Genomic DNA, 26,771 nt, shown 5'->3' with positions numbered 1-26,771 from the left:
AACCGTGGGTTGAGAAAGCTTGAAATTTGTGTGTTTGTTTGTTATTGTTTCTATCAACGTACCAACGCTTTTGTTTCGTAAGTTACAGAATCTTTTGGAGCGTAGTAAAATAAAGTCAGGTGATGTCAACAGTATTAGATTTGGAAATGAAATAGTGAAAGTAATAGACGAGTTCTGATGAGTTTTACTATTCAAGCAGCAAAATAGTTGACAATTGTCAGAGCAGAGAGGGTATTATATGCAGACTAGCAAACAGCAATGCTCTAGTGTCTATTATAAATTTTAGAGGTTAGGATTTAAAAAAAAAAAAAAGAAAAAAAAAAAGGAGAAAAATGGATACTAAATAGTACAGATAAGAAGAGAAAATAAGTTTCTGAAATGTAGTGTTACAGAAGATTGCTGAAGATTAGATGGTTCCACTGAGTGATTAATGAAGAGAGACTATCAGAGTTTGGAGAAAAGAATGTTGTGGTACAACTTGACCAAAAGAAGAGGTAGTTTTAATTCAGCAGGAAAGTTCTGGTAGAACATAAAATAATATAAGAGTAAAGGAGATCACCCAATGAACAGAGGAAGTGTTGTGTCATTGACACGTACAAACCTGTCAATTACTCTACATACTTCTGATATTCGAGAGTTGTCTCCTACACTTTTAAATTATTTATATTTTACCAGAAGTAATAGTTTGACAGGATAGATTCTGAGGTGTCAAGAAAGTAGTCAATTTGGTAATGGAGGGGAGAGGTGTGTGTGTGTGTGTGTGTGTGTGTGTGTGTGTGTGTGTGTGAGAGAGAGAGAGAGAGAGAGAGAGAGAGAGAGAGAGAGAGAGAGAGCGCATACGTGCATGGTGGGAGGCTAAAAATTGTAGAGACAGACCACGGCTTCTGGACTACATTAAGCAGATTCAAGTGGATATAGGTTGCAATAGACATGGAGAGGTGAAGAAACATGAGCAGAGATGATGAGACATCAGGAGTAACATAACAACATCGAAAACAACAAGAAGAGCTGAAACTACATTATTTCCACTGTTTCAATCCATTCAGTTTTGCAAAAGTACCACACAACAGAATACTGACCATTTTTCAGAGCAAAACTCATTGAATGTTTCCCAGTTTGTCTTTATCAATGGTATTTTCTGGGACCCAGTCAAAACCTGTAATTGCATGGTACATAGAACTGCTAAAATGTTATGATATTAATTATGTATCTTGTGTACTGATGGGTCTTACTTCCATAATATAAAGATGAGGTCACCTCTATAAACAGTATTATGTGAGTGAAACTAAATTCAGAATAGGGGAAAGTAAAAAAAAACTGTGTCACATAATGTTCAATGCAGGGTCCACTACTACTTTTAATACTGTACACATTCTTTCCAATAATTTAAAGGACTTTTCAGTAACTGCAATGTTTATTGATGTTACAAGCACACAAACACTAGACTGAAATTCAACCAAACTAGATGAAGCCCAGATGATAACTGAACAGGTCTGCAAGTAATTCAGAGTGAACAGTTTAAGCCCTAGTTTCAAAAGGACCCGATTATACTTAGGAAATTAATTAAAATTTATTTGTGGTACTTTAAATTGAGAGTAATGAGCATGCAAGAAATGAAACACTATGTGCAAAATTTCTTGGTGTCTAGCTGGAGAGCGAGCTAAAATTGTGTCAACACATAGCTAAATTAATCAAACGGTTCACTCTGGCACGATTTGCACTTAAAATATTGATCAGGATTTTAAGACAAGGAAGACAGCGTCCACTCCTGATGCCTTATGGCATTACCTTTTGCAGGAATGCAGCCAACTAAAAGTACTCATACTGCGTAAACAAGTAGTAGCAACACTGCAAAATGAGGTTAATCTTACGCCTAACATGCCTCACTGTTTACCTCCCAATTTATACATATAGTTTCTAGCAAATTTACTCCTTAATGTCCTCTATTGGTAATATTAAAACCAATTTCAGAATAGCTGTGGTTTACACACCAATAATACATTACATGAATTATTTGTTTGTAGACTGTCATTTCTTGTTGAGAGTTTGAAGAAAATTTCTTTAGTCTAATGCACAGTTTCTTAACAATCTGTCAACAGAACAGGATAAAGTAAGAAAAAGGTGATTCACCAAAAATTACCAGAATATCTTACTAGATACCTACCCAAAACCTACATGAGTATCTAGATCATAGGATTAAAAACTTCTTTCAGCAGTGTGACAAGTGGCAAAATCATCTGCACACAAGTTAGTCTTTCAGCATCTAGATAACTGTTGATCTGTAATAATTATCAGTGTACTTGTGTAAATACGCAGACTGTAGAACTTAACAGCAACAACTTTGTAGAACAGAAGTAGTGGCACCTTTTTCAGAGTAGTATTTCATTCATTTTAGTGTGTGCATGAAACATGGGCTGCAAAAGTTAAATGATACTTATTTGTTAATGCAATAAACATAATACAATTTCTGGTGGCTACTTCCCCCTCTTAATTGTGTACCTCACTATATACCAGTCCTGAATATAATCTTCATTATGGAACCTTCAGAACAGAATGGATGGATGAGTCTGAATAACTTGCAGAAATGAGGTTGGGTAAATTATTTTAAAACCACCGACATTTCAACAGTTAATGCATTCTATCATTTTCAAAGCAAAAAAATTACAGAGGGATTACTTGCTGAAATGTTGGGAACTTTTAGACTAATTTACTGAGGCACTTTACTGTGAATTATTTGAACATGATATATATTGGAAAAATACTGAAGCTAGATGAATGAATACACATGCTCTCTGAGCGTTTTTGTACAGCTTGTGTCACATTATACAACCTCTTATATTTCACTTTTGTACAACATTATTCACAATGAAGACATAATAGTAATTTATTTGCCACTATTATTTTGTATCCTTTTTCTCTAAATACACCTGATCTATCAGTAACCTTTAAGCACTCACACCAATTAAACATATCCAATAATCAGCCTTGTTTAATGTTTAGGACTTCCCGTTTTGAATCAATTACACATTGCCAGATATCAAGACAACAAATTAAACACAACACAGCACACAGTATAACTTGTTTGTCACTGCAATATTAAACAACAATCATGACATAGATAGCGATGTTGTGCATTAGAATACACAGGTCATCATAAATTAACAACTATCCAAAACATCTATTTATTTGCTGTGAAAGATTCAAAGTCATCTAAATATGACAACACATGAGAGTACAAAATGTCTACATGCTAAACTACCGAAATTGGGAGTCCTGTTTCTAAATAGCATCATAACAAATACATATTTTGGAGTAAAGACTTCCCAGCAACCATAGCTCAGTAAGTTAGACGAGATATCACTGTAACTGAAAATTTTGCCTTATATACACCAAGGGAGAGTTGGTGGGCTGTCATCATTGCCTATACAATTACAAATAACATTGCCTATAAAGATTGTACCACAGATTATAGCAAAGATCTGTCAGAAAATAGTTTGGAAATGCCTGAAGAGTTGAAGACAACCAGTACTTCTTGTAAACAGACACAATTACATTTGATTACACAATCAGAATCAGTCATAATCATCAAACATCTTGCAGCATCATTCCACAGACATTTAGGGAGGAGAGATTACATAAATATAACTTTGGGGTAAGATAGGTGTTGGAAGATCTATTGAAGGAATTCTAAAGAAATGTAATTCACAATCAACAGTCACTTATAAAACTGTTATTAACTATTCTTGAATATTGTTTTTCAATCTGCTGAGTTGATGGAGAAGAGAGAAAATGTTTAAAGAGCTGTGCGACTCCTCAAAAGTTTGTTCACTTAGTGCAAGTGTGTGTCAAAAATGCTCAATTAACACCAGTGCGTGTCTACACATGAAAGCCTTTGTATCACAGAGGCCATTCTTCTAGAGATCAGAAGTGCCTATGTTGTAATATGTATGAAGCAACATTACTTCCTACAACATACTTTTTTTTTTTTGGATAATGACCATGTTAGTAAAATAAAACAATTCTCCTTTCTGCTAAAGTGTATCGAAACACTTTCTTCCTGGGTACAATGCAAAAACAGAATAGGAAGGGTGGAAGGTTGGGTACACAATGGGTCTGTAACACTATATGAGACTACTGCACCCTATCTGGTAGCTTGCAGAGCATACTTTTAGACTACAGCTCTTGTATTTTGTTGAATATTTACTCGTTTTCAAACAGCTTAATCTTGTAGGCTGCACCAGACAAACACTCAATCAAATGTGGTGCATAAACTTTATAAATGCAAAAGAAAAATATGTTAATATACAATTATACCACTAATTATCACACTCAACTTTGTTACATGAATGGAGTGTCACGGCATTTTTGTCAAGATGCGAAATGAAACAGAATGAACACATTTTATTTGAGTGGTAGCATATTTTATAAGTGGAGTCAGTGTGCAAATGAAGCTACTGAGCAACATTCTTTAACAAAACTGAACCTTTAACGATCCACGACATATCAACACAATGAAATAACGAAGGAATAAGCTACGTACCATAAATGTTACTTGTGAAGAATATGAAGGAATTGAATGGCAGATTGTTGGAAGAAAGACACTGTTCTTTTTGTCATCTTCTTCTTTTGCCTTTATCCCATATCTATATAGGGTTGGCATGTTAATTGCCAGAACTGACACTGCTGACGATGGAAGGCGGCTGTATACCTTTCCTTTTGCCATTCCCTTACATCCTTGGGCTGGAATTTGTATACCAATATTGCTTGCACTTAATGTTGTCCATGTGAATGTGTGTGAATGTTTTCCAAATGTTTGTGAATCATGTAACTAACGTGGATGTGGGTACCACCACACCATTCACCTAGTAGGATGAGGAAAACTGCCTAAAAACCTCACCTGCCAGGAAAATTCAATTCGGGACCACATCTTTCCGAATTTCAAAATCAGCATGGCTATCCAGGCTGGTTTCACAGTTCTGTTTGTATGTTGGGTGAATATAAAAAGCATCATTTAGCACACTGTAATATTTTGGTGCATTCATTATATTTAGTAGAAAGACTAAATTACAAGAAAATGGTATATATATATATGAACAGACTTTTCCTCTCAGTACATAGACAGTACCAAGGGTGTAATAAATATTGATAGAAAATATCCCAACAAAGCCTACCATGAACTGAGGATGCTAAGCGGAAATACTGCTAGCACCATTCTCTTACCTTCCACTCTTCACTTCCTTAAAATAGGTCCCCAATTCCAAATGTTAACAGATTACTTCCGTCTTTGTCTTACTGTTATTACCAGTCAAAGTATGCTATCAGTAAGGTAGACAATTCAGTTAAACACAGCTTAGTAGTTTCATTTTCAGTTCATATGTTTGATTTCATTGTCTATTTTGTTAACGGTATAGTATCTTTATATCAACTAAAACCTTTGATAGAGCTGACTTGACTTTTAACCTAACCTTGACCTCGAGCAACACTACAGATCCATAGGCTATATCAACACAATTAAAATTTCATATTCTCATCCACTGGCTTCACCAACTCGCAACCAAATTGTCACCTTTCATCCTTACCTATGCTTTGGACAATGGTACAAATCAGTCTGCTACCACAACTTAGCGCTGCTGTGATCTTCAGTCCAAAGAATGGTTTCATGCTACTCTATCCTGTGCGGGCCTCATCTTCTCCGAATATATACTGCAACCTACATCCATTTGAATCTGCTTACTGTATTTGAGCATTGGTTTCCCACTACAACGTTTACCACTCCAACACTAAATTTTTGATACCTTGATATCTCAAAATAATTCTATTGATCAATCCCCACTTTTATTCAAATTATGACACAAAATTATTTTCTTCAGAATTCTATTCAGTATTTTCACATCAGTTATGTGATCTACCAATTTAATCTTAAACATTCTTCATTTCAAAAGCTTCTGTACACTTCTTGTCTGAATTGCTTATTGTCCATGTTACGCTTCCATACAAGGCTACATTCCTTCAGAAAAGACTTGCTAACACTTCAGTTTATATCAGATGTTACATTCCTTTTCTTCAGAAATGCTTTTCTTGCCCTTGCCAGTCTACATTTCATATCCTCTCTACTTCAGCCATGATGAATTATTTTATTGCCCCAACAGAAAAACTTAATTCCCATGGTATTGACTAATTTAATTCAACTAAATTTTATTACCCTCATTTTGGTCTTATTGACGTACATCTCATATCCTCCTTTCAAGTCACTGCCAATCCCATTCAACTGCTCTTCCAAGTTGTTTGCTGTCTCTGACAAAATTACAAACTTTTTTTTATTATTATTTCTTCTCCATGAACTTTAATCCTTCTTCAAACTCCATATCTCACTCTCTTCTCAACCACTGCTTCTCTTTCACACGATTCAACTCCTAGAACTGTCATCTGGCTGCTCTACATGTTGGAAACAACCGTTTGCTAATTTTACCCAGCTACCTTTAGAATTCTAAAGAGTGTATACTAGACAACATTTCAAAAGCTTTCTTTAAGTGTGCAAATGCTACATCTTTAGGTTTGCTGTGCCTTAACCTATCTTCGAAGATAAGTCGTAGAGTCAGTTTTGTCTCTCATATTCCCATATTTTCCAGAACCCACACTGACCTGCTCCTAAGTCAGATTTTACAAGTTTTCCATTCTTCTGTGAATAATTTACATCAGTATTCTGCAACAATGACCCATTAAACTCAGGGTTTGGGAATATTCACAGCTGCTTTCTTCAGAAGTGACACCACAATTTACATTAAAAAAAATATTGTCAGTGTTTCAGTCTCGAAAAAGCACACATTCTGTTGTCTTAGAAAGTTTCCACCTGTATACAGACAATCCAGCAATGCGTTCTGCATCTTACTTCCTATCACTGATAAATATCAAGCTAAACATAAACATGTTTCACACCTTTACCTGTTGCAGTCCTACATCTACACCCCAACTCTGCAAACCACTTATGTGTATGGCAGAGTATACTGCCGCAGTACTAAGTATTATGGTTTCTTCCCAATCCATTCATATGTGGAGCATGCGATGAAAAAATGCTTAAATCCCTTTGTGTGTGTGTGTGTGTGCGCGCGCGCGATGAATAGTTTTGCTGCACTTGGTCATTAAATATTATCTACTGGAAATACAAACAAGAAATATTTAATTCTACATACCTCTTTTCAAATAAAATCCTCAAAAGTAAAAAGTAATAATTATTGTGCACACTAAGCTACTCAACGCTCATGATTTAACATTATTGACAAGGAGATAAATAAATGTAAATGTCGTGAGACTAGGGCCTCCCATCGCGTAGACCGTTCGCTGGCTGCAAGCCAAGAAGATTGAATATCTCTAAGTTAACACTAAAAGCGTACCTTTAATTCGGCTTCTAAAGATACTGCATGCACTACTTCACTTTATTACAGAATATTCTTCAAGGTTTCTCTGTTGCATGACAAAGAAACAATGCTTTATAGAAACAGTTGGAATGGCCTGGCAACATACCGCAAAAACTGGGGATGTTCGTCCTGCCTGTGTATGACACTGACATTGTGAAAATACTAGATAAATGGTATTCGGCTATTTTCTACTGATGAGAGTCAAAATCACGAATCCATATGTTCAGTAATATTAATAAGTGTTTTACAGTCACCATATTTTTAGACTAGAAGCCAATATCACTTGAAGGAAGGACCATAATCCACAAACGTGTACTATGTTTGGAGAGCAATAAGATTGCTTCATTTACTTAAACAAAGATCAACTCTTTGTAGTACTACTGAATGCAGAGCTGCTTCTGCTTCATACAAACTACTCAGTAAGTCAGATACATAATCTGGAGACCTAGCAGTAGTTCCATGCTCAACCATTTTCTGATGAACCCTCTTAGGTCATCCCTAAATACTAATAACTGTCTTGAATGATGAGCAACAAGAAATAAAATTTTATTAGATTCAGCAAACTCTGAACTTAAGCCTTGTTAACCAGAGCTATTGCTTTGCTGCGACATTTAAGGCACTACCGAACACCTGTAACATGTATGTTTTGCTTAATACATTAGCCTTGTGAGATATGAAATTTGACAAAATCTTAATTTATGCACTTATTTCTTTATTCCTGGTGTACTCAAATGACTGGCTCGGATATGCAGCTCTACCCTATCCAATTTCTCCGTAAACAACATGTAATTTTGACTGCAAAAATGTAGCCTACATAGCGAGGAATTAATATGCAAATGACTACCAGAGTGGACACCACAAAAATTGCAAAGTGTGACAAATTATCACTCAGCCTACAATGTTGTATGGACACAGCATTAAATGTAAGTACACCACTCCTTTCCTATCTTACAGGCAGTATCATGGTGTATATGAGGTTTATGGAACAAAAACCATAAGCACTTTTAAACACATTTTAATTACACACAATACAACAATTGCTCATCACAGAGCTATAACAACAAATAAATAAGTAGACAATATACCTGTTTATCTTTGGTTTGCACTACAGTACTACATTACAGTACAAGCCAAGTGCAGCATTTGTGACAACCTCGGATTGCTTTCTCAACTTAGTTATTGAGCCTTGGCTTCCAACTTCCTCTTCAGTGATTCTGGCATCTCTGGAGGTGGCGGCCGTGGTAGTCTTAACCAGACCTTCACAGCATCATAAATAAACCATTGCGCAGCTGTAAGTGTACCAATCATCACTATCCTGGGCATCAGACCCTTCCACATTCCTGCAAAGCCCAATTTTTTGGCTGCCTCAAGGGCAGTCGAACCTTTATCTTGATTCAGTTTTGAGACAACTGTGTCAGCTGGATGAGACACTATGGCACAGAAGATACCCGCTATGTAACCCGCTGCAAAAGTAACAACCAGTTGCTCCCCCTTGGTGCACTCCGATCTTGGCTTTGGAACAACATACTTGTATAATATTTCAATCGTCCGCTCGAAACAAGCGAACTTCATCATTGTATACGGGATCTGCCGCATCCACAAAGGAACAAGGCTCTTATAAAAGCTATTTAAACCGTCTTCTCTGTACATAATCGGCATTGCTGCCCTTAACGTTGTAACGAATCCTGGCTGAGTCTGAATTCTAACTTTCGCTGATTCCATTGGACTAAGCGCAATGTCCGCAAAAAATTCAGCTGTGGCAGAAGCTGCCAAATACAATGATGTACGCCAAACGTATGAATTTTCTTCGCCAAGAATATTAGAGTAAAATACTTTAAAAACTTCGTATAGTCCGAACTTACACAATCCTTGCATGGAATATCCGAAAAATGTTGGGGCCCAGCCTTTCGCCAAACCTCGCACTCCGTCTTCTTTCAAAGTGACCTTGAAGCCGTTAAAAACGTTCTTGTACTTCGCTGGATCCACTTGCAATCTACACTTCACTAAATCAAGCGGCACAACCATAGTATGAGTAATTCCACAGGACAATATTCCTCCCAATCCACACAAGGCGAAGTACTTTCCGGAGGCGAACTCACACGAATCTTCTGGGCTACTATATACTGCGGCAGCTGCTATGTTTCGACCAGGAACGGCATGTATTCTTCCTTCACATGATGCTGTATTAAATGGGCTGCAGAACGGATTTGCTGCCGCAGAATCTAACAAGGATTTCCACATCTTGCCCACCCCACCTCGTTCACCGTTGGTCCGCCCGCTACTGCGAAAATTGTAACTCCGCGGTTAGCAAAGAGTAATAACGAAGAAGACAGAGCGTTCGTCACTTTGAGAGCAATGAGATTTGAAGAGAATTTCTCGTTAAAAAGTGTTGACAGATACTCAGTTATAGCTGAAGTTTCAATTTTTGTGTGTTGAATTTGCTTAATATGACAGAGTTTTGAGCGTAAGAAATCAACGCGTGAGACTAGGGCAGATACGTTATTTTCCATGTAAGTTTGGTTATCATCTTTGAAACTGCGATATCTTTCATGTATATCGCTGAACGGCGCGAAGATACGATTTATTTTAGGGTGAGTACCTCCCAACAAAGTGAAAGAGGTGGCAGCCCTACTTTGTTCCTCATGTAATAGTGACAATTGTATTGTGGATCGAAAATGTGTGTTAGTACATCATTAGACATGGAGTACAAAATAGAGTGGCGTCTTAAAACAATATTAGAAGTATATTTTCAGTTTTTCACTATAATCCGCATCTTAAGGCTGGATTTATGAGTGTATAAATGTATTCAAATGTCTGCTCAGTGTAGGACAGTGGACATTCAACTGTATTTGCAAGATCATGTCTTATAAGTTTCTAACGTAAATTACTGACGAAGAATGAAAAGGAACTGAGTAGACTTTTTCTTAGTTATTAAAAAGAAGTAGTCTGTATCGTCACTTCTCTCACTTGAACGTTCAAAATGTGAAATATGCATTCGAATGTTATCCATTTGCTAACTTAAGTACGCGCGTTTGCTGCGCCATGATCATTTTTCCTTCCTTTGGTTACTACCATTCCCCCATCTGCAACAGTAGTAACTTAAGATTCCATTCCATTAGACGAAATGTTATGGAATTCCCCTTTCGTACTATTTATGACCTCTATGCAACATTTGATGTACTGGATGCGAAAAAGGCGAGGTTTCGTAAGCTCCGAACTGAAGTGGAAAAGGATACCAGCTGTGAAATCTATTTTTAGACGACGGCGGCTGTGCCGAATAGGAGGCCGTATATGGCTCCATCTGCGGGGGACGACGTAAACCAATTTGTAGATTAATAGTAAGCAATTTAATACTTCATCAGTTATCTTTGCAGGGTTTTCCACACACTGTTTTTTATTAGGCAGTTTTACATTGGGGCGAAACCAGATCGTCGCATAGCGGTAAAAAAAAAAAAAAGTTGCAACTAATATTCCTAGAGGAAGTACGTAAATGAGCACATGAACCATTCGACGATGACTAAATTCATCTTAGTCTTATCGTAAGTAGTTCTGCAGTAGTCAATCGTCAGTTACGACGTTACGAGGCCACTTTACTGCGTATTGGGTGGACTAGGCCTACAGCAAGCTATCCTTTCGTTTAGTGGTTTTATTACTTCCCGTTAACGCTAATGTGCTTTCACAATCGGAATTATGTTCGCTCGTAAATTATCACGTTTATTCTGTACATTCCGGCCTTTGAGGACATTCGTGTAGTTAACTTTGTTTTTAAAATCGAACTGCATTGATTTGGGCTTTCTGCATGCTGGAAATAGCTCTTCGTTCTTGTCGTGTTTCTGATTGCACAACATAAACCTAAAATTCAATGTATGTTGCAGGATGGAATTATATAATGTTACTCAGTTTAATAATTTATTCGAACTAAGATCTACAGCCATTACAAAATTATTAAGCGAGTAATTTTTTCCCCTTATTAGATCCGACAAAGTCACCTGATTTCAGCCGAAACAAAAACAAATTAAGGAATGGAATTGGTGCGTATTTCTTCTGTGGGAATATGTACACTTGTTTTTTTCTTTCATTCATTGTTTCGTCTATAGGGTCCCTTGAAACAGGCTGTAGGGACTGAATCAGCTGACTTTTCTCTCATAGTTAGAAACCCATAAATGAAAAAATGACGTCACTTAATGTTCAAGTCTGACATGAATTCTAATCCAGAACAGTTTAAGTGACCCCTAAATAAAATGTCGTTATTCATTGTGTGAATTTCTACTCTTCGTGTAGGCCGTAGAGGCTATTTCGCCTCTTAGTTGCAGATTTTCACGGCTTGAAAGTTCCCCCAACAGGAAAATAAATTTCATGCGCATACATGTTAATCCAAGGAAATAGGAATATTATCTTCATTTTGTTTTAACATACTTTGTGTTTTTTACCTGCTTCATTAGTATGTACTTGGTGAAACAATGTATTTGCGTTTGGTTAACTAAACGAAACACTTTTGTGTCTTGTCTCACGAAATTAAACAAGGCAAAAATGTTTTTCGTTTGGTAAATACAATAGTTTCTACGGTACTTCTTATCCACACGCTCCACACACAAAATACTGCAAGGTATTAAAAAATTACATAAAACTACTTAGTCATCTTAGTAAGTGAGACTAATAACTCAGAATTCTATGTTTACTTATCAGGGGGAGTATTAGGCAACAGATGACTAGAACAGAGGAAAGGAATGCAGTAAAAGATGAATGGGCAGATTTAAGAGATGAAATAATAAAGGCAGCAGAGGATCAAGTACATAAAGAGACAAGGCATTGTAGAAATCCTTGGATATTACAAGAGATATTGAACGTAATTGATGATGCATTAAATTATGCAGCAAATGAAGTTGGTGAAAGGGAATACAAACGTTTGAAAATGAGATTGACAGGAAGTGCAAAATGGCTAAGCAGGAATGCCAAGAGGACAAATGTAAGTATTTAGGAGCATATTTCACTAGGGGAAAGATAGACACTCCCTACAGGAAAATTAAAGAGGCCTTTGGAGTAAGGAGAAGCAGCTGTATGAATATCAAGATCTCAGATGGAAAACCAGTTTAAGCAAAGAAGGGAAAGGTGGAAGGAGTATGTAGAGGGTTTATACAAGGGAGATGAACTTGAGGGTAGTATTATAGAAACGGATGTGGATATAGACAAAGATGAGATACTGCCAGAAGAATTTGACAGAGCTCTGAAAGATCTAAGTTGAAAGAAAGCCCGTGGGTCAGACGATATTCCATCACAATTACTGATAGCCTTAGTAGAGCCAGATATCTATTCCAAAGAAAGCAGTTGCTGACATAGTTGCAAAATATGAACACGAATTTTTTAAGGAAGGATGGAAAAAATTATTTTTGATGTTGCTGAGCAACAGTCATACAATAATTTTAAATGAACACATCATCATTGACTGTATTGTTGCTTATTTAATTACAACCCAGATTTCAGCCTTTTATGCCATTTTCAAGTGATTGAGTTTATGTCATTAACATATACTGCAGAACATCAAGCTAAAAATAAATAAATAATAAATAAATAAATGGTTTATTTGTCCATAATAACTTTTACAGTTGTGGACATAGTCTGTTTATAAACATATGAACATAAATGAGAGTTTAGAAATAAAGATAAATTATACATAACATACATTAAATATCCTTGATGAAATGGAAATATTTAGCAATTAACAGTTGCTTTACTTTTGTCTTAAATATGTTTCCCTTTAACAGTTTTATATTATTTGGCAGTCTGTTATGAAAATGTCTTCCAGCAGAAAATGGATTATGATTTGGTGCCCTTTTATTACTAAATTTTATGTGGCAATCCTCTCTTTTTCTTGTATATAATTATGGATTTCACTATTTATTCTAATATGTTCCATACTTTCTTTTACATACAGTATAGTCCTGAGAACATACAATAAGTATTATGTTATACATAATGAAGTATTCTCTACAGGACTAATATTAGCTATTATCGCAACTGCTCTTTCCTGGGCGCTGAAAACCTGATACATGTGTCCCACCCAAATCTCAATACCATATTGTAGATGGGAGTGGCGCTATTATACCAGAGAAGCATTTTTGCAGGTATGTATTACAGGAAATTTTTTTACACGTATAGTTGATGTGCTCCTTCTGTGTAAGATCTTCATTTACTTTAATACCCAGGAATTTATGTTTATCAGTTGTTTCAACTGAATACTCTGGCTTAGTATCCACTTGTCTTGCTTTATAATTTAGCAGAAACTCCATCAGAATTGTCTTGTCCTTATTTAATCTCAGATTGTTTTTGGTAAGATGTTCTGTGATGAGGTTAATGTTCTCTGTATTATTTTGCACTGCTAACTCGTTTTGTAGAGCCCCAGCTTATGAAGGAGGTATCATCGGCATAATTTTGTGGAATTATTATGTCATTGATATACACAATACACAATGCTTCCTTGAGAGACTCCACAGTTAAGAATTTTATAAGATGATTTTACTGTTTGTGTATGTACCCCATTTGTATTATACAGCTTAACACATTGGCTCCTGTCAGCAAGGTAAATGCTACTCCTCTGACTCCATAAGTTTCTAATTTATATAGGAGAATGGAATGCTTTGAATAGGCCTAAAAAGGTGCCAATAACTTTGTTTTCAGCATCAAGTTTGTCCAGTGCCGCTTGAAAAAATGTAGCTACAGCTTTATTGTAGACCTGCCCTTCCTGAAACGGTGCTGAGAGCTTTTGAGTAGATTGTACTTGCAAAAAATGACTCAAATTGATCAAGAAGAAACCTTCCCAACAACTTACTGAGTATTGATGTCAATGAAACAGGCCTATAATTTCGCATGTCTGTAGTCATTCCCTTTCTGTGTACCGGTCTTATTTCAGTGACTTTTAACAAGTGAGGAAATGATCCCTGACTGAAAGAGTTGTTTATTAAATATTGTAGTGGCTTTATTAATTCGTTACTGCAGTCTCTCAGAAATTTGGCCGAGATGTCATTCCAGCCACTGGATGTATTTGTTTTTAAGTTGGAAATGGTTTTTCAGGATTTCCAATTCTGTAACACACCTCAGGAAGAATAAATTACTGACATAACTGGGATTTAGCACTTGTGGTGGGTCAATCACATCCTCCCCACTCACCTTGCAAAATTGGTCTACGAATCTCTCTCATTCTTCCTTTGGTCACTCAGCAATTTTTCATTGCCTCTTATTATTATCTTATTGCATACTACATTGCCACTTCCCCTGCTTTCCTTGTTTACTATGCTCATGCTGTTTTGCTAATATTGCTGGATTGCCTCATCTGTTTTGCATATGTCTGTCCTTTTAATGTCCGGTCATAAACTGGGGAGCAAATATTTTTCTTAATTTATGGCTAATTTTGAGTTTGATGTCCTGCAATATATGTTAATGACATAAACACAATCACTTGAAAATGATATAAAAGGCTGAAACTTGGGTTGTAAATCTAATAAACAACAATATATTCAAATGGCGATGTGTCAATTAAAAAAAACAATAGAAAAACCGACAGAAGTTGATCTCAGGGAAGATCAGTTTGGAATTCTGGAACAATGTAGGAACATGTGAGGCAGCACTGACCCTAAGACCTTACTTAAAACATAGGTTAAGGAAAGGCAAACATACATTTACAGCATTTGTAGATTTAAAGAAAGCCTTTAACAATGTTGACTGGACTACGCTCTTTGAAATTCAGAAGGAGCGGGAGTAAAATACAGAGAGCAAAAGACAGTTTACAACTTGTATAGAAACCAAACAGCAGTTATAAGAGTTGAGGGGCATGAAAGGGAAGCAGTGCTTGAGAAGGGAGTGAGACAGGGTTGTAGCCTATCCCCTATTTTATTCAAACTGTATACTGAACAAGCAATAAAGGAAACCAAACAAAAATTTGGAGTCGGAATTAAAGTTCAGGGTGAAGAAATAAAAACTTTGAGTTTTGCTGATGAAATTGTAATTCTGTCAGAGATAGCAAAGGACTTGAAAGAGCATTTGAATGGAGTGGACAGTGTCTTGAAAGGAGGATATAAGATGAATATCAACAAAAGCAAAACAAGGGTAATGGAATGCAGTTAAATTAAATCATGTGATGCTAATGGAATTAGATTAGGAAACAAGACACTTAAAATAGTAGATGAGTTTTGCTACTTGGGCAGCAAAATAACTGATGATGGCTGAAGTAGAGAGGATATAGAATGTAGACTGGCAATGGCAAGAAAAGCACTTCTTAGAAGAGAAATTTGTTAACATCGAATTTAGATCTAAGTGTTAGGAAGTCTTCCCTGAAGGTAATTGTCTGGAGTGTAGCCATGTGTGGAAGTGAAACATGGATGATAAACGATTTAGAAAAAAAGAGAATAGAAGCTTTTGAAATGTGGTGCTACAGAAGAATGTTGAAAATTAGATGGGTCGATCACATAACTAATGAGGGGGTACTGGACAGAACAGGGGCGCAACTTGATCAAAAGAAGGGATCAGTTGATAGGATGCATTCCAAGACACAAAAGGTCCATCATTTAGTATTGGAGGGAAGTGTGGGGGGTAAAAATCATAGAGAGAGACCAAGACACTTATACAGTAAGCACATTCTAAAGGATGTAAGTAGCAGTAGTTATTTGGAGATGATGAGGCTCACACAGGATAGAGTAGCGTGGAGAGCTACATCAAACCCGTCTTCAGACTGAAGACCACAACAACAACACGGAACCTGCATTAATATTGCTGTAAAATTATTACTCAGTGTATTGTGAGTTCAAGGATCTTACAGTTCATTAAGTTTCTGTGCTTGTTGATTCTAGTTTGAGAATGCCATTGTGAAATATTACATAGGAATGAAGAAGAATCGTTTTATTTTTCTGTGCCATTAATAACCTGTTTCAACTTCTGTAAATGTCTCCATGCCATTATCAACACACAGATTTCAGTTTCTCTAGCTAAGTACAGAATTCTTGAGTCACAGCATCAAAGTACCCCTCCAAGATTTATCTAGTATGTAGTAAGAGGTTTGTGAATTTATCTTCTGATTGATAAAGACAGGTATGTTAAATATGGTATGAATGTTGTTGTGCCAAGCCAGGGATCAATCTGTTACCACAACCATTATTTCATATCCTCATTCCAGTTCTCGCCTAGTCTCAGCCACCTTATTACCTACCAAACTAAACTCGGCCTGAGGCTGAACAGTACACTATAGAGTAGTCTTTCACCACAACCAAGTGGTCCGTTCGTCAATAATGTTACTGCCAAGAAAACAGAAGCGCATAGAGCCGATAATATGAACTACTGAAAATATTATAATTGACCTATAACTGTGTATGTGTTGTCAAACTGGCACTATCAGGTGGCTTCCATATTGCAGATAATTATAACATGATACAATAATGTGCTGCTGTCCCCTAAATGGTGATGTAAAATGCCTACGAGTTTATGCATTTTAAAGATTAATTTCTAAGTGGCAGTTATAAAAAAAATTTTAACTGATATTTCGTATTGAAAAAAGTGTTTTGCAACGGTGCTTCTGTAGTGGTTGGGTAACTAAGTTGAAGAACTGCTTGAGAGTTAGGAAATAGTTATTCGGGGAAATAAATTGGACTGTAAACATAACTATACATTTTTAATGAGGTCAGTTCTTGGGGTAGTACACAATAAAAAGAGAAAATGAAACTCAACTGTAAAAGTAATTCTTGGAGTGAGGTATAGTTTATATTAAGCTGGTAGCCAGTAGGTAGTATTTTTACTTTATACTACTGTAAAAATACTAGAGTAAAAAAAGTTCATCCATAATGATTTTAATTAGGAATGAGTCATGTGCCGATTCCGATTCCACGAGTCCAAGAATCGCTGATTATCTAGGAATCGAGTAGTATCAGAATCAAATGATTCCAGCATCTGATTCTTTGTTATCAAATCTTGTTCATGTTAGTGTTCTCATTTTACCTTCACAGCAGTGCAGTCATATGAAAGTAGATAAAGAAAGGAGCAAAACAGGAAACTGTAGTTTGGCTCAAGTGTCACTTCATCTGATAACAAAGCATTTTTATTTTATTTTATTTAATTTTTTTTTTTTGTTGTTGTTGTTGTTGTTTATCTGTGAAAACTGTTTAACATTTAAGAATACATTTATTGTCAAGAAACACATGCCAGCTGTTTAATACCTTAGTAATAATTCTGTTATCAATAATCATTCTTCAGTAATATTTAGAGATTTGACACAGCTTATAAACTGCTTTAAATTACGAAGCGATGGCCAAAGGACAATGTGTGTGTGTGTGTGTGTGTGTGTGTGTGTGTGTGTGTGTTTGAAGAGTAGAACTGGTAAAAACATCAAGTACATTGTAAATGATAAGTATCTGTCAGTAACAAGCATCCTTCCTTGGTACAGCATGTTGAAACATTCTTCTCTCTTCTTTCCTTTCGTTTTTAGTAATAAAGGCAAAGAATGACATACATACAGGGTTATTACAAATGATTGAAGCGATTTCACAGCTCTACAATAACTTTACTTTTGAGATATTTTCACAATGCTTTGCACACACATACAAAAACTCAAAAAGTTTTTTTAGGCATTCACAAATGTTCGATATGTGCCCCTTTAGTGATTCGGCAGACATCAAGCCGATAATCGAGTTCCTCCCACACTCAGCGCAACATGTCCCCATCAATGAGTTCGAAAGCATCATTGATGCGAGCTCGCAGTTCTGGCACGTTTCTTGGTAGAGGAGGTTTAAACACTTCACCATTAAGAAAAAATGTTGCTTCATCACTGAAAACAAGTTTCGCACTGAACGCATCCTCTTCCATGAGCTGTTGCAACCGCGCCGAAAATTCAAAGCGTTTGACTTTGTCATCGGGTGTCAGGGCTTGTAGCAATTGTAAACGGTAAGGCCTCTGGCTTTAGCCTTTTCCGTAGGATTTTCCAAACCGTCGAATGTGGTACGTTTAGCTCCCTGCTTGCTTTATTCGTCGACTTCCGCGGGCTACGCGTGAAACTTGCCCGCACGCGTTCAACCGTTTCTTCGCTCACTGCAGGCCGACCCGCTGATTTCCCCTTACAGAGGCATCCAGAAGCTTTAAACTGTGCATACCATCGCCGAATGGAGTTAGCAGTTGGTGGATCTTTGTTGAACTTCGTCCTGAAGTGTCGTTGCACTGTTATGACTGACTGATGTGAGTGCATTTCAAGCACGACATACGCTTTCTCGGCTCCTGTCGCCATTTTGTCTCACTGCGCTCTCGAGCGCTCTGGCGGCAGAAACCTGAAGTGTGGCTTCAGCCGAACAAAACTTTGAGTTTTTCTACGTATCTGTAGTGTGTCGTGGCCATATGTCAATGAATGGAGCTACAGTGAATTTATGAAATCGCTTCAATCATTTGTAATAGCCCTGTATGTTTAAATGTAAACATTTACTAACTTATGATATTGGGAATATTGTCCCATCCCCTATTTTAATTGGTAAATTACACATTGTAGCTGTAAAAATTTTAAAAAGTACTTTTTTTTATTAATGCCCCCAGATTTTGAGCATTTAAAACTGCTTTGGGCAAATTCCCAGGCAAATGCCCATTTATAAATGTCCTGCCCACTGGACATTTGCTGGGCCCACATCACTATTCTAAATGATCTTAGCAGAAATTATGTCACCACTGAGCAATATGTTATGCAATTACCAATGCGTTCCTGTTTAAAAGACAATTAATTAAAGAAGGAAGAGTATAGTTTGTTTCAGAAAAGACTACAGTCATTTAGAACCTTAACTTCATCCAAACAAAGACTTCAGCAGATAGCGTACAAGTGAACATGCGCCTCACGAATAAGTTCTTACCATAAGGAGATGAACTTTGAGTACTGCCAACAGTAGAACTAAAAACTAAAAGTTTCTTCCTCAAGGAGGAGAGAGAGATAAGATTAAGAATGAACAGTCCACTTGGACTTGTAGGTGAGATGAAGCACCTTTCCTGAGCACATGGAGAGACAAATGTGGAGGGAGAGAGAAAGAGAGTATGTTGTTAAAGATTGTATACTAGTAACCACTGAGCCAGCATCAGGACAGAGAAACAGGTTGAATAAGAAGTAAAAATGGATTAGAAGGAAGAGGAATGAAAAGTGTAATTCAGAGTGAGAGAGAGAGAGAGAGAGAGAGAGAGAGAGAGAGAGAGAGAGGTAAGGGCTATTTTATGTATTTATTTCATGTACCGGTCAACCTATTTGTGAATACATCACAGGATATGAGACATGTCACAAGTCTGTTGTCATTATATTGTATTTTTATGTAAACTACTGACGTACCTGCAACATAAGATTTTATTACAGATAAAATAGAAGTATATTTAAGTATTGTTACAGTATTGAATAAAACTATGCACACAGATAAGGATCTGGGAATTTATCTGAGTGTTAAGGTGCATGTCTACTATACACTGACTACAGGACAAATGTTTTTAAGAGAAGACCTGGGATGAAATATATAAGGAACCAAATGCTAACATAAAATTTATTCTGTTCCATGATAAATTCACAATAATTATTCGAAAATCACTTTCCACAAAAGCTTAATCAGAAAACACATTAAACAGTCATGTACAAAACCATGGATCATAAAAGGAGTTAAAGTATCTTGTGAAAAGAAAAGGGTAATGAATCTGTTGGCAAGAAGTAGAGACCCTGTAGTACAGTGGAACATTGCTTAGCAAGCAAAAGTCCTTCCAGAATCTTACTTGTAGTGCAAAACACTTGTTAAGCAAAACATTTTATCCTGTATAAATTGATGTAAAATATGATAATGCGTTCCATGCAGAAAAAGTACTAAAAGTCTTATCCTATTCATGCCATTTATTCAAAGAAAATTATACATATAGTGTTATTTACTTTATTATTCACAATGCATAACTAATTCTTTCTTTCAGGAGTGCTAGTTCTGCAAGGTTCGCAGGAGAGCTTCTGTAAAGTTTGGAAGGTAGGAGACGAGGTACTGGCAGAAGTAAGGCTGTGAGGACGGGGCGTGAGTCGTGCTTGGGTAGCTCAGTCGGTAGAGCACTTGCCCGCGAAAGGCAAAGGTCCCGAGTTCGAGTCTCGGTCCAGCACACAGTTTTAATCTGCCAGGAAGTTTCGTATCAGCGCACACTCCGCTGTAGAGTGAAAATTTCATTCTAATTCTTTTTTGTTAGGAAGCTATCTATAGTCATTTGTTTCTGCCATCACAGCAATATCGTCAAATAAATCTATAGCACATATAGCCTCTGCTTTATTGGATTGATGGTTTTCAGTGTACAATACAAACGATTCCCATGCTTTCAGCATTTTTCTCCTTGATCCAGAAGATTGCTGGTTTGTTACTGTCTCCTCCTCCTCCTCCCCCTCCTCTGAAGAACTACTCTCCATAGCTCCCTGCTGTGAAACACACTGCAACTCCATAGCCTCTTCGGTGATCATTTCTTGGCTGTGATCATCCACAACCTTTGCTCTTGGCAAAAGACACACACTCGTTGACTACAGGCTCCAGAGGTACTGACTCGAATGCCTCAGAGACAATGCACTCTGGCCGAAGCTTCTTCCAAGCAGAAGTGAGAATTCACCTTTGCCTATGCCTTTTTGATCATCTCTACACAGGCAACGGTGTTGAAGTGATATTTCCAAAACTCTCCGAGAGAGAGAATGGTAGCTTCAGTCATCTCAAAGCAATGCTCAATGAGTGCTTTCATGTAACACTTCTTAAAGTTAGAAATAATCTGCTGGTCCATTGGAGGGAGTAAAGGAGTAGTGTTGGGAGGCAGAAAATGGATCTTGATGAATTGAAATTCTTCAAGAAGGTGGTCTTGCAGGCCTGGAGAATGGGCAGGAGTGGTGTCCGTAACAAGCAAGACATGGAATGGCAGATTCATCTCAAGCAAATATTTTTTCACCAAAGGGCCAAACACTTCAGTGATTCAATCACAAAAAAGGTCACGTCACCCTAGCCTCATCACATGTGACCTGCTCTTTTGAACTTTACACTTCTTGAAGGCTCGCGGAGTTTCTGAATGATGAACAATCAGTGGTTTAATTTTCATTGACACAGAATAGCAGTGTGAGAAAGTCTTTCATTGGCTTGTGACCAGGCAGTGCATTCTCCCCTTCTATTACAAAGGTATGCTTCCACTTCTTTTTCCAGAACAGACTTGTCTCGTCACAATTACAAACCCGTTGGGGCAGATAACCCTCAGAATCTACGAGCATCTTGAAGTTTCTGATTAAGTTCTCTGCTGCCTTTGTGTTGGAGTTTGCTGCTTTGCTGTGCCTCACAATGCTGTGGGCGTGGTTCTTTTCTTAAACTTCTTGAGCCACCCATAGCTTCCCTTAAACACTTCTTCAGCCGCTGATGATCCTGGCGTCTTCTTTATAAGGCCAGTGAAAATCATTCTTGCCTTCTCACAAATGATGTTCTCGTTAATAGTGTTGGCTTGCAATTGCTTCTCATTTATCCATATAAGGAGCAACCTTTCAACATCGTCCAGAATTATGAAACCATTGTTTAGATACTCATGTGACTCCCTTTGAAGCATCTGTCTCCGTAATCTTGTCCTTTTTCTTGAGGATAGTGCAAAAGTTGATGTAGACTGATTGTATGTGTGTGCAAAATCAGCAACACTCACACTATGTTCGCATTTTTCAGTGATTTTACATTTCATTTATAAGGCCATTTTCTTTCTCTTTTGGTCATCTTCTTGTGGCTTTATCTTCAGGGACATTCTGGATACAAAAAACACTGTGTGAACACAGGTTTAGAAAAAGGTGTGATCACAAACTGCGCTGAGATGGTAGCAGAAAGAATGCAAGTCATTTCTTTACAATTTGTTTTGCTCATTATGCAAATTGTGCTTTATGGGAGGTGCTTATTAAGTGAGGTTTCACTGTAGTTGCACACTACAAAAACTACTCAAAGTTACTCAGAAACGTTATAAAAAATTAAGGAACTTGCACATTATGTCAACCAGTAATTCTGACAACAGACTTAAGGCTATATGGAATGTAGTGAACCAAGAGACTGGACAACCAACCACAGAACAGGATACCATCACTAATGAACTGACTGGAAGGGCTATAAATGATGAATCACAGGAAGAAAATATATTTAATAATTGCTTCTTAAATATAGTAGAAAGTATAGGGGTAAATAGTTCAAGAGAAAATTTGCAGCAGTATGTGGAAGAAGCAGCTCTCAAAGAATTCAGTCAAATTAATGTATCACCAGCTTCTTATGAAATTAGAAAATTATACGCCCTCTCAAAAATAAATACTCACCTGGTTGATTGTGTTTCTAATAGAATACTGAAGTTTTTTCCCATATAATGAACACTGTCATCTGAAATATGTAATGCATCACTAATGCAAGGCATTTTTCAGAGAGAGTGAAAGGTACCATTGTCAAACCCCTCCATAAGAAAGGCGACAGAAGAAATGTCAATAAGTACCAACCTGTTTCATTGCTGACATTTTCCAAATTTTTAGAGAAGATGGTGTATCCTAGAATAGTATCTCACATGAGCAACAGTAATATCCTCAGCAAATCACAGTTTGGATTTCAGAAGAGTTGGTCTACTGAGAATGCCACTTATATGTTCACCCACTAAATTTTTACAAGCATTAAATAATAAAATAGTGCATGTTGGTATGTACTGCAACGTATCTAATGCACTTGACTGTGTGAATCACAGTGTTCTCTGACATAGATTGAAGTTTTGTGGGATTGATGCTATAACTAACCAATGGACAATGTCATATGTAACTAAAATAATGCGGAAAGTTGTACTTATTGTTAGTAGTTTAGCCAATGTAATCGGGTGACTTTATTCTGACTGGAGAGAAATGAAGAATGGTGTTCCCCATAGGTCAGTCTTAGGTTCACTATTGTTCCTGATATATGTAAATGAGTTTTTGTCTAATATACAAGAAGAATTAGTACTTTTTGCGGGTGACACTAGTATTGTAATCAATCCAACATACACACAGAAACAAAAGAAGTAGTAAACACTGTTCTTAAAAGTATCATTGACTGGTTTTCTGGGAATGGTCTCACCCTCAGTTTTAAAACAACACAATATATTCAGTTCTGAATATCTAAGGGTACTAAACCTATGGAAAGTGTAACACATGGTGAGGAAATAATAAATAAGATGGACCCTCAAAACTCTTAGTTGTTGATATTGATGATAATTCAAACTGGAAAAAGCACATTTTGAAACCCTTAAAACAAATTAGTTCAGCCACATTTGCATGTAGAATCATTGTAAATATTGGGGAGATAAATCAGTAAGGTGACATAATTTACATATTTTCATTCAATAATGTGATATGGAATAATGTTCTGGTCTCTTTAAAGAGTTGAGCATTCTGACCACTGCTACACAGTATATTTATTCCTTCATGAAGTTTACTGTAAATAATCCATGGTACTTCAAAAGGAACAATGCCGTACATAATTAAATACCAGAATGAAAAATGACTTTCGTTACAACACACTGAAGTTGTCTTTAGCACAAAAAGGGTGCACAAAGCTGCAACAAAATTGTTTGACAACTTACCCAGGGATATAAACTGTCTGACAGACAGCAAACTAAAATTTGAAAACACCTTAAAAAAGTTTCTTGTTGATAACACCTTCCATTCTGTAGAAGAATTTCTATTACTGTAATGTGTAAAAATTTGCTATTTATCATGCAAGTGATCCATGAAACATGAAACTAGCTAACCCAAGAACTCTTCTATAACATAAAATGACCCAAGCAGTAGTGGGAAACTGCCATAAGGAGTTTTCTTCTTTTTTTAATCATCCACTAAACACTTAACTTTTGAAAGGAGGGCCTAAAAATCTTGCAGCCACTGGAATCTAACCTTTTCTCCACCAAATACAGGTCTGTATGATCATAGGCTTGCGTGCCTCAACGATACAGATAGCCGTACCGTAGGTGCAACCACAACGGAGGGGTATCTGTTGAGAGGCCAGACAAACGTGTGGTTCCTGAAGAGGGGCAGCAGCCTTTTCAGTAGTTGCAGGGGCAACAGTCTGGATGATTGACTGATCTGGCCCTGTAACACTAACCAAAACAGCCTTGCTGTTGTGGTACTGCGAACAGCTGAAAGCAAGGGGAAACTACAGCCGTAATTTTTCCCGAGGGCATGCAGTTTACTGTATGATTAAATGATAATGGTGTCCTCTTGGGTAAAATATTCTGGAGGTAAAATAGTCCCCTATTCGGATCTCCGGGCGGGGACTACTCATGAGGACGTCGTTATCAGGAGAAAGAAAACTGGCATTCTACGGATCAGAGTGTGGAATGTCAGATCCTTTAATCGGCCAGGTAGGTTAGAAAATTTGAAAAGGGAAATGGATAGGTTAAAGTTAGATATAGTGGGAATTAGTGAAGTCAGGTGGCAGGAGGAGCAAGACTTTTGGTCAGGTGAATACAGAGTTATAAATACAAAATCAAATAGGGGTAATGCAGGAGTAGGTTTAATAATGAATAAAAAAATAGGAGTACGGGTAAGCTACTACAAACAGCATAGTGAACGCATTATTGTGGCCAAGATAGACACGAAGCCCACGCCTACTACAGTAGTACAAGTTTATAGGCCAACTACCTCTGCAGATGATGAAGAAATTGATGAAATGTATGATGAGATAAAAGAAATTATTCAGGTAGTGAAGGGAGACGAAAATTTAATAGTCATGGGCAACTGGAATTCAACAGTAGGAAAAGGAAGAGAAGGAAACGTAGTAGGTGAATATGGATTGGGGCTAAGAAATGAAAGAGGAAGCCGCCTGGTAGAATTTTGCACAGAGCATAACTTAATCATAGCTAACACTTGGTTCAAGAATCATGAAAGAAGGTTGTGTACATGGAAGAACCATGGAGATACTAAAAGGTTTCAGATAGATTATATAATGGCAAGACAGAGATTTAGGAACCAGATTTTAAATTGTAAGGCATTTCCAGGGGCAGATGTGGACTCCGACCACAATCTATTGGTTATGAACTGTAGATTAAAACTGAAGAAGCTGCAAAAAGGTGGGAATTTAAGGAGATGGGACCTGGATAAACTGAAAGAACCAGAGGTTGTACAGAGTTTCAGGGAGAGCATAAGGGAACAATTGACAGGAATGGGGGAAAGAAATAAAGTAGAAGAAGAATGGGTAGTTTTGAGGAATGAAATATTGAAGGCAGCAGAGGATCATGTGGTAAAAAGACGAGGGCTAGTAGAAATCCTTGGGTAACAGAAGAGATACTGAATTTAATTGATGAAAGGAGAAAATAAAAAAATGCAGTAAATGAAGCAGGCAAAAAGGAATACAAACGTCTCAAAAATGAGATCGACAGGAAGTGCAAAATGGCTAAGCAGGGATGGCTAGAGGACAAATGTAAGGATGTAGAGGCTAATCTCACAAGGGGTAAGATAGATACTGCCTACAGGAGAATTAAAGAGACCTTTGGAGAAAAGAGAACCACTTGCATGAATATCAAGAGCTCAGATGGAAACCCAGTTCTGAGCAAAGAAGGGAAGGCAGAAAGGTGGAAGGAGTATATATAGGGTCTATACAGGGGTGATGTTCTTGAGGACAATATTATGGAAATTGAAGAGGAGGTAGATGAAGATGAAATGGGAGATACAATACTGCGTGAAGAGTTTGACAGAGCACTGAAAGACCTAAGTCGAAACAAGGCCCCGGGAGTAAACAACATTCCATTAGAACTACTGACAGCCTTGGGAGAGCCAATCCTGACAAAACTCTACCATCTGGTGAGAAAGATGTATGAGACAGGCGAAATACCCTCAGACTTCAAGAAGAATATAATAGTTCCAATCCCAAAGAAAGCAGGTGTTGACAGATGTGATATTAAGTCACAGCTGCAAAATACTAACACGAATTCTTTAGAGAAGAATGGAAAAACTGGTAGAAGCGAACCTCGGGGAAGATCAGTTTGGATTTCGTATAAATGTTGGAACACGTGAGGCAATACTGACCCTACGACTTATCTTGGAAGAAAGATTAAGGAAAGGCAAACCTACGTTTGTAGCATTTGTAGACTTAGTGAAAGCTTTTGACAATGTTGACCGGAATACTCTCTTTCAAATTCTGAAGGTGGCAGGGGTAAAATACAGGGAGCGATAGGCTATTTACAGTTTGTACAGAAAGCAGATGGCAGTTATAAGAGTCAAGGGACATGAAAGGGAAGCAATGGTTGGGAAGGGAATGAGACAGGGTTGTGGCCTATCCCCTATGCTATTCAATCTGTATATTGAGCAAGCAGTAAAGGAAACAAAAGTAAAGTTCAGAGTAG

General features: G+C 37.2%; 2 protein-coding genes across 2 annotated transcripts in view; one reads left to right on the top strand and one right to left on the bottom strand.

The window, feature by feature from the left end:
• Window positions 1-8,414: 8,414 nt before the first annotated feature.
• LOC124591862 (phosphate carrier protein, mitochondrial-like) lies at window positions 8,415-9,713 on the bottom strand. The gene has a single exon (XM_047131776.1). The coding sequence runs from the start codon at window positions 9,654-9,656 to the stop codon at window positions 8,592-8,594; it is 1,065 nt and encodes a 354-aa protein (XP_046987732.1). The 5' UTR covers window positions 9,657-9,713; the 3' UTR covers window positions 8,415-8,591.
• Window positions 9,714-10,913: 1,200 nt separating this feature from the next.
• The window catches only part of LOC124591878 (PEST proteolytic signal-containing nuclear protein-like), a 66,864-nt gene continuing 51,006 nt past the window's right edge, over window positions 10,914-26,771 (top strand). The window contains exon 1 of the mRNA XM_047131777.1: window positions 10,914-10,954. Within this exon, the coding sequence (XP_046987733.1) occupies window positions 10,914-10,954 (41 nt within the window). The remainder of the gene's footprint in view (window positions 10,955-26,771) is intronic.

The sequence above is a fragment of the Schistocerca americana genome, chromosome 2 (genome assembly GCF_021461395.2).
Source record: "Schistocerca americana isolate TAMUIC-IGC-003095 chromosome 2, iqSchAmer2.1, whole genome shotgun sequence".
NCBI lineage: Eukaryota > Metazoa > Arthropoda > Insecta > Orthoptera > Acrididae > Schistocerca > Schistocerca americana.
Note: the sequence above shows the minus strand (reverse complement) of the source record. Positions and strands in the feature narration are given on the sequence as shown.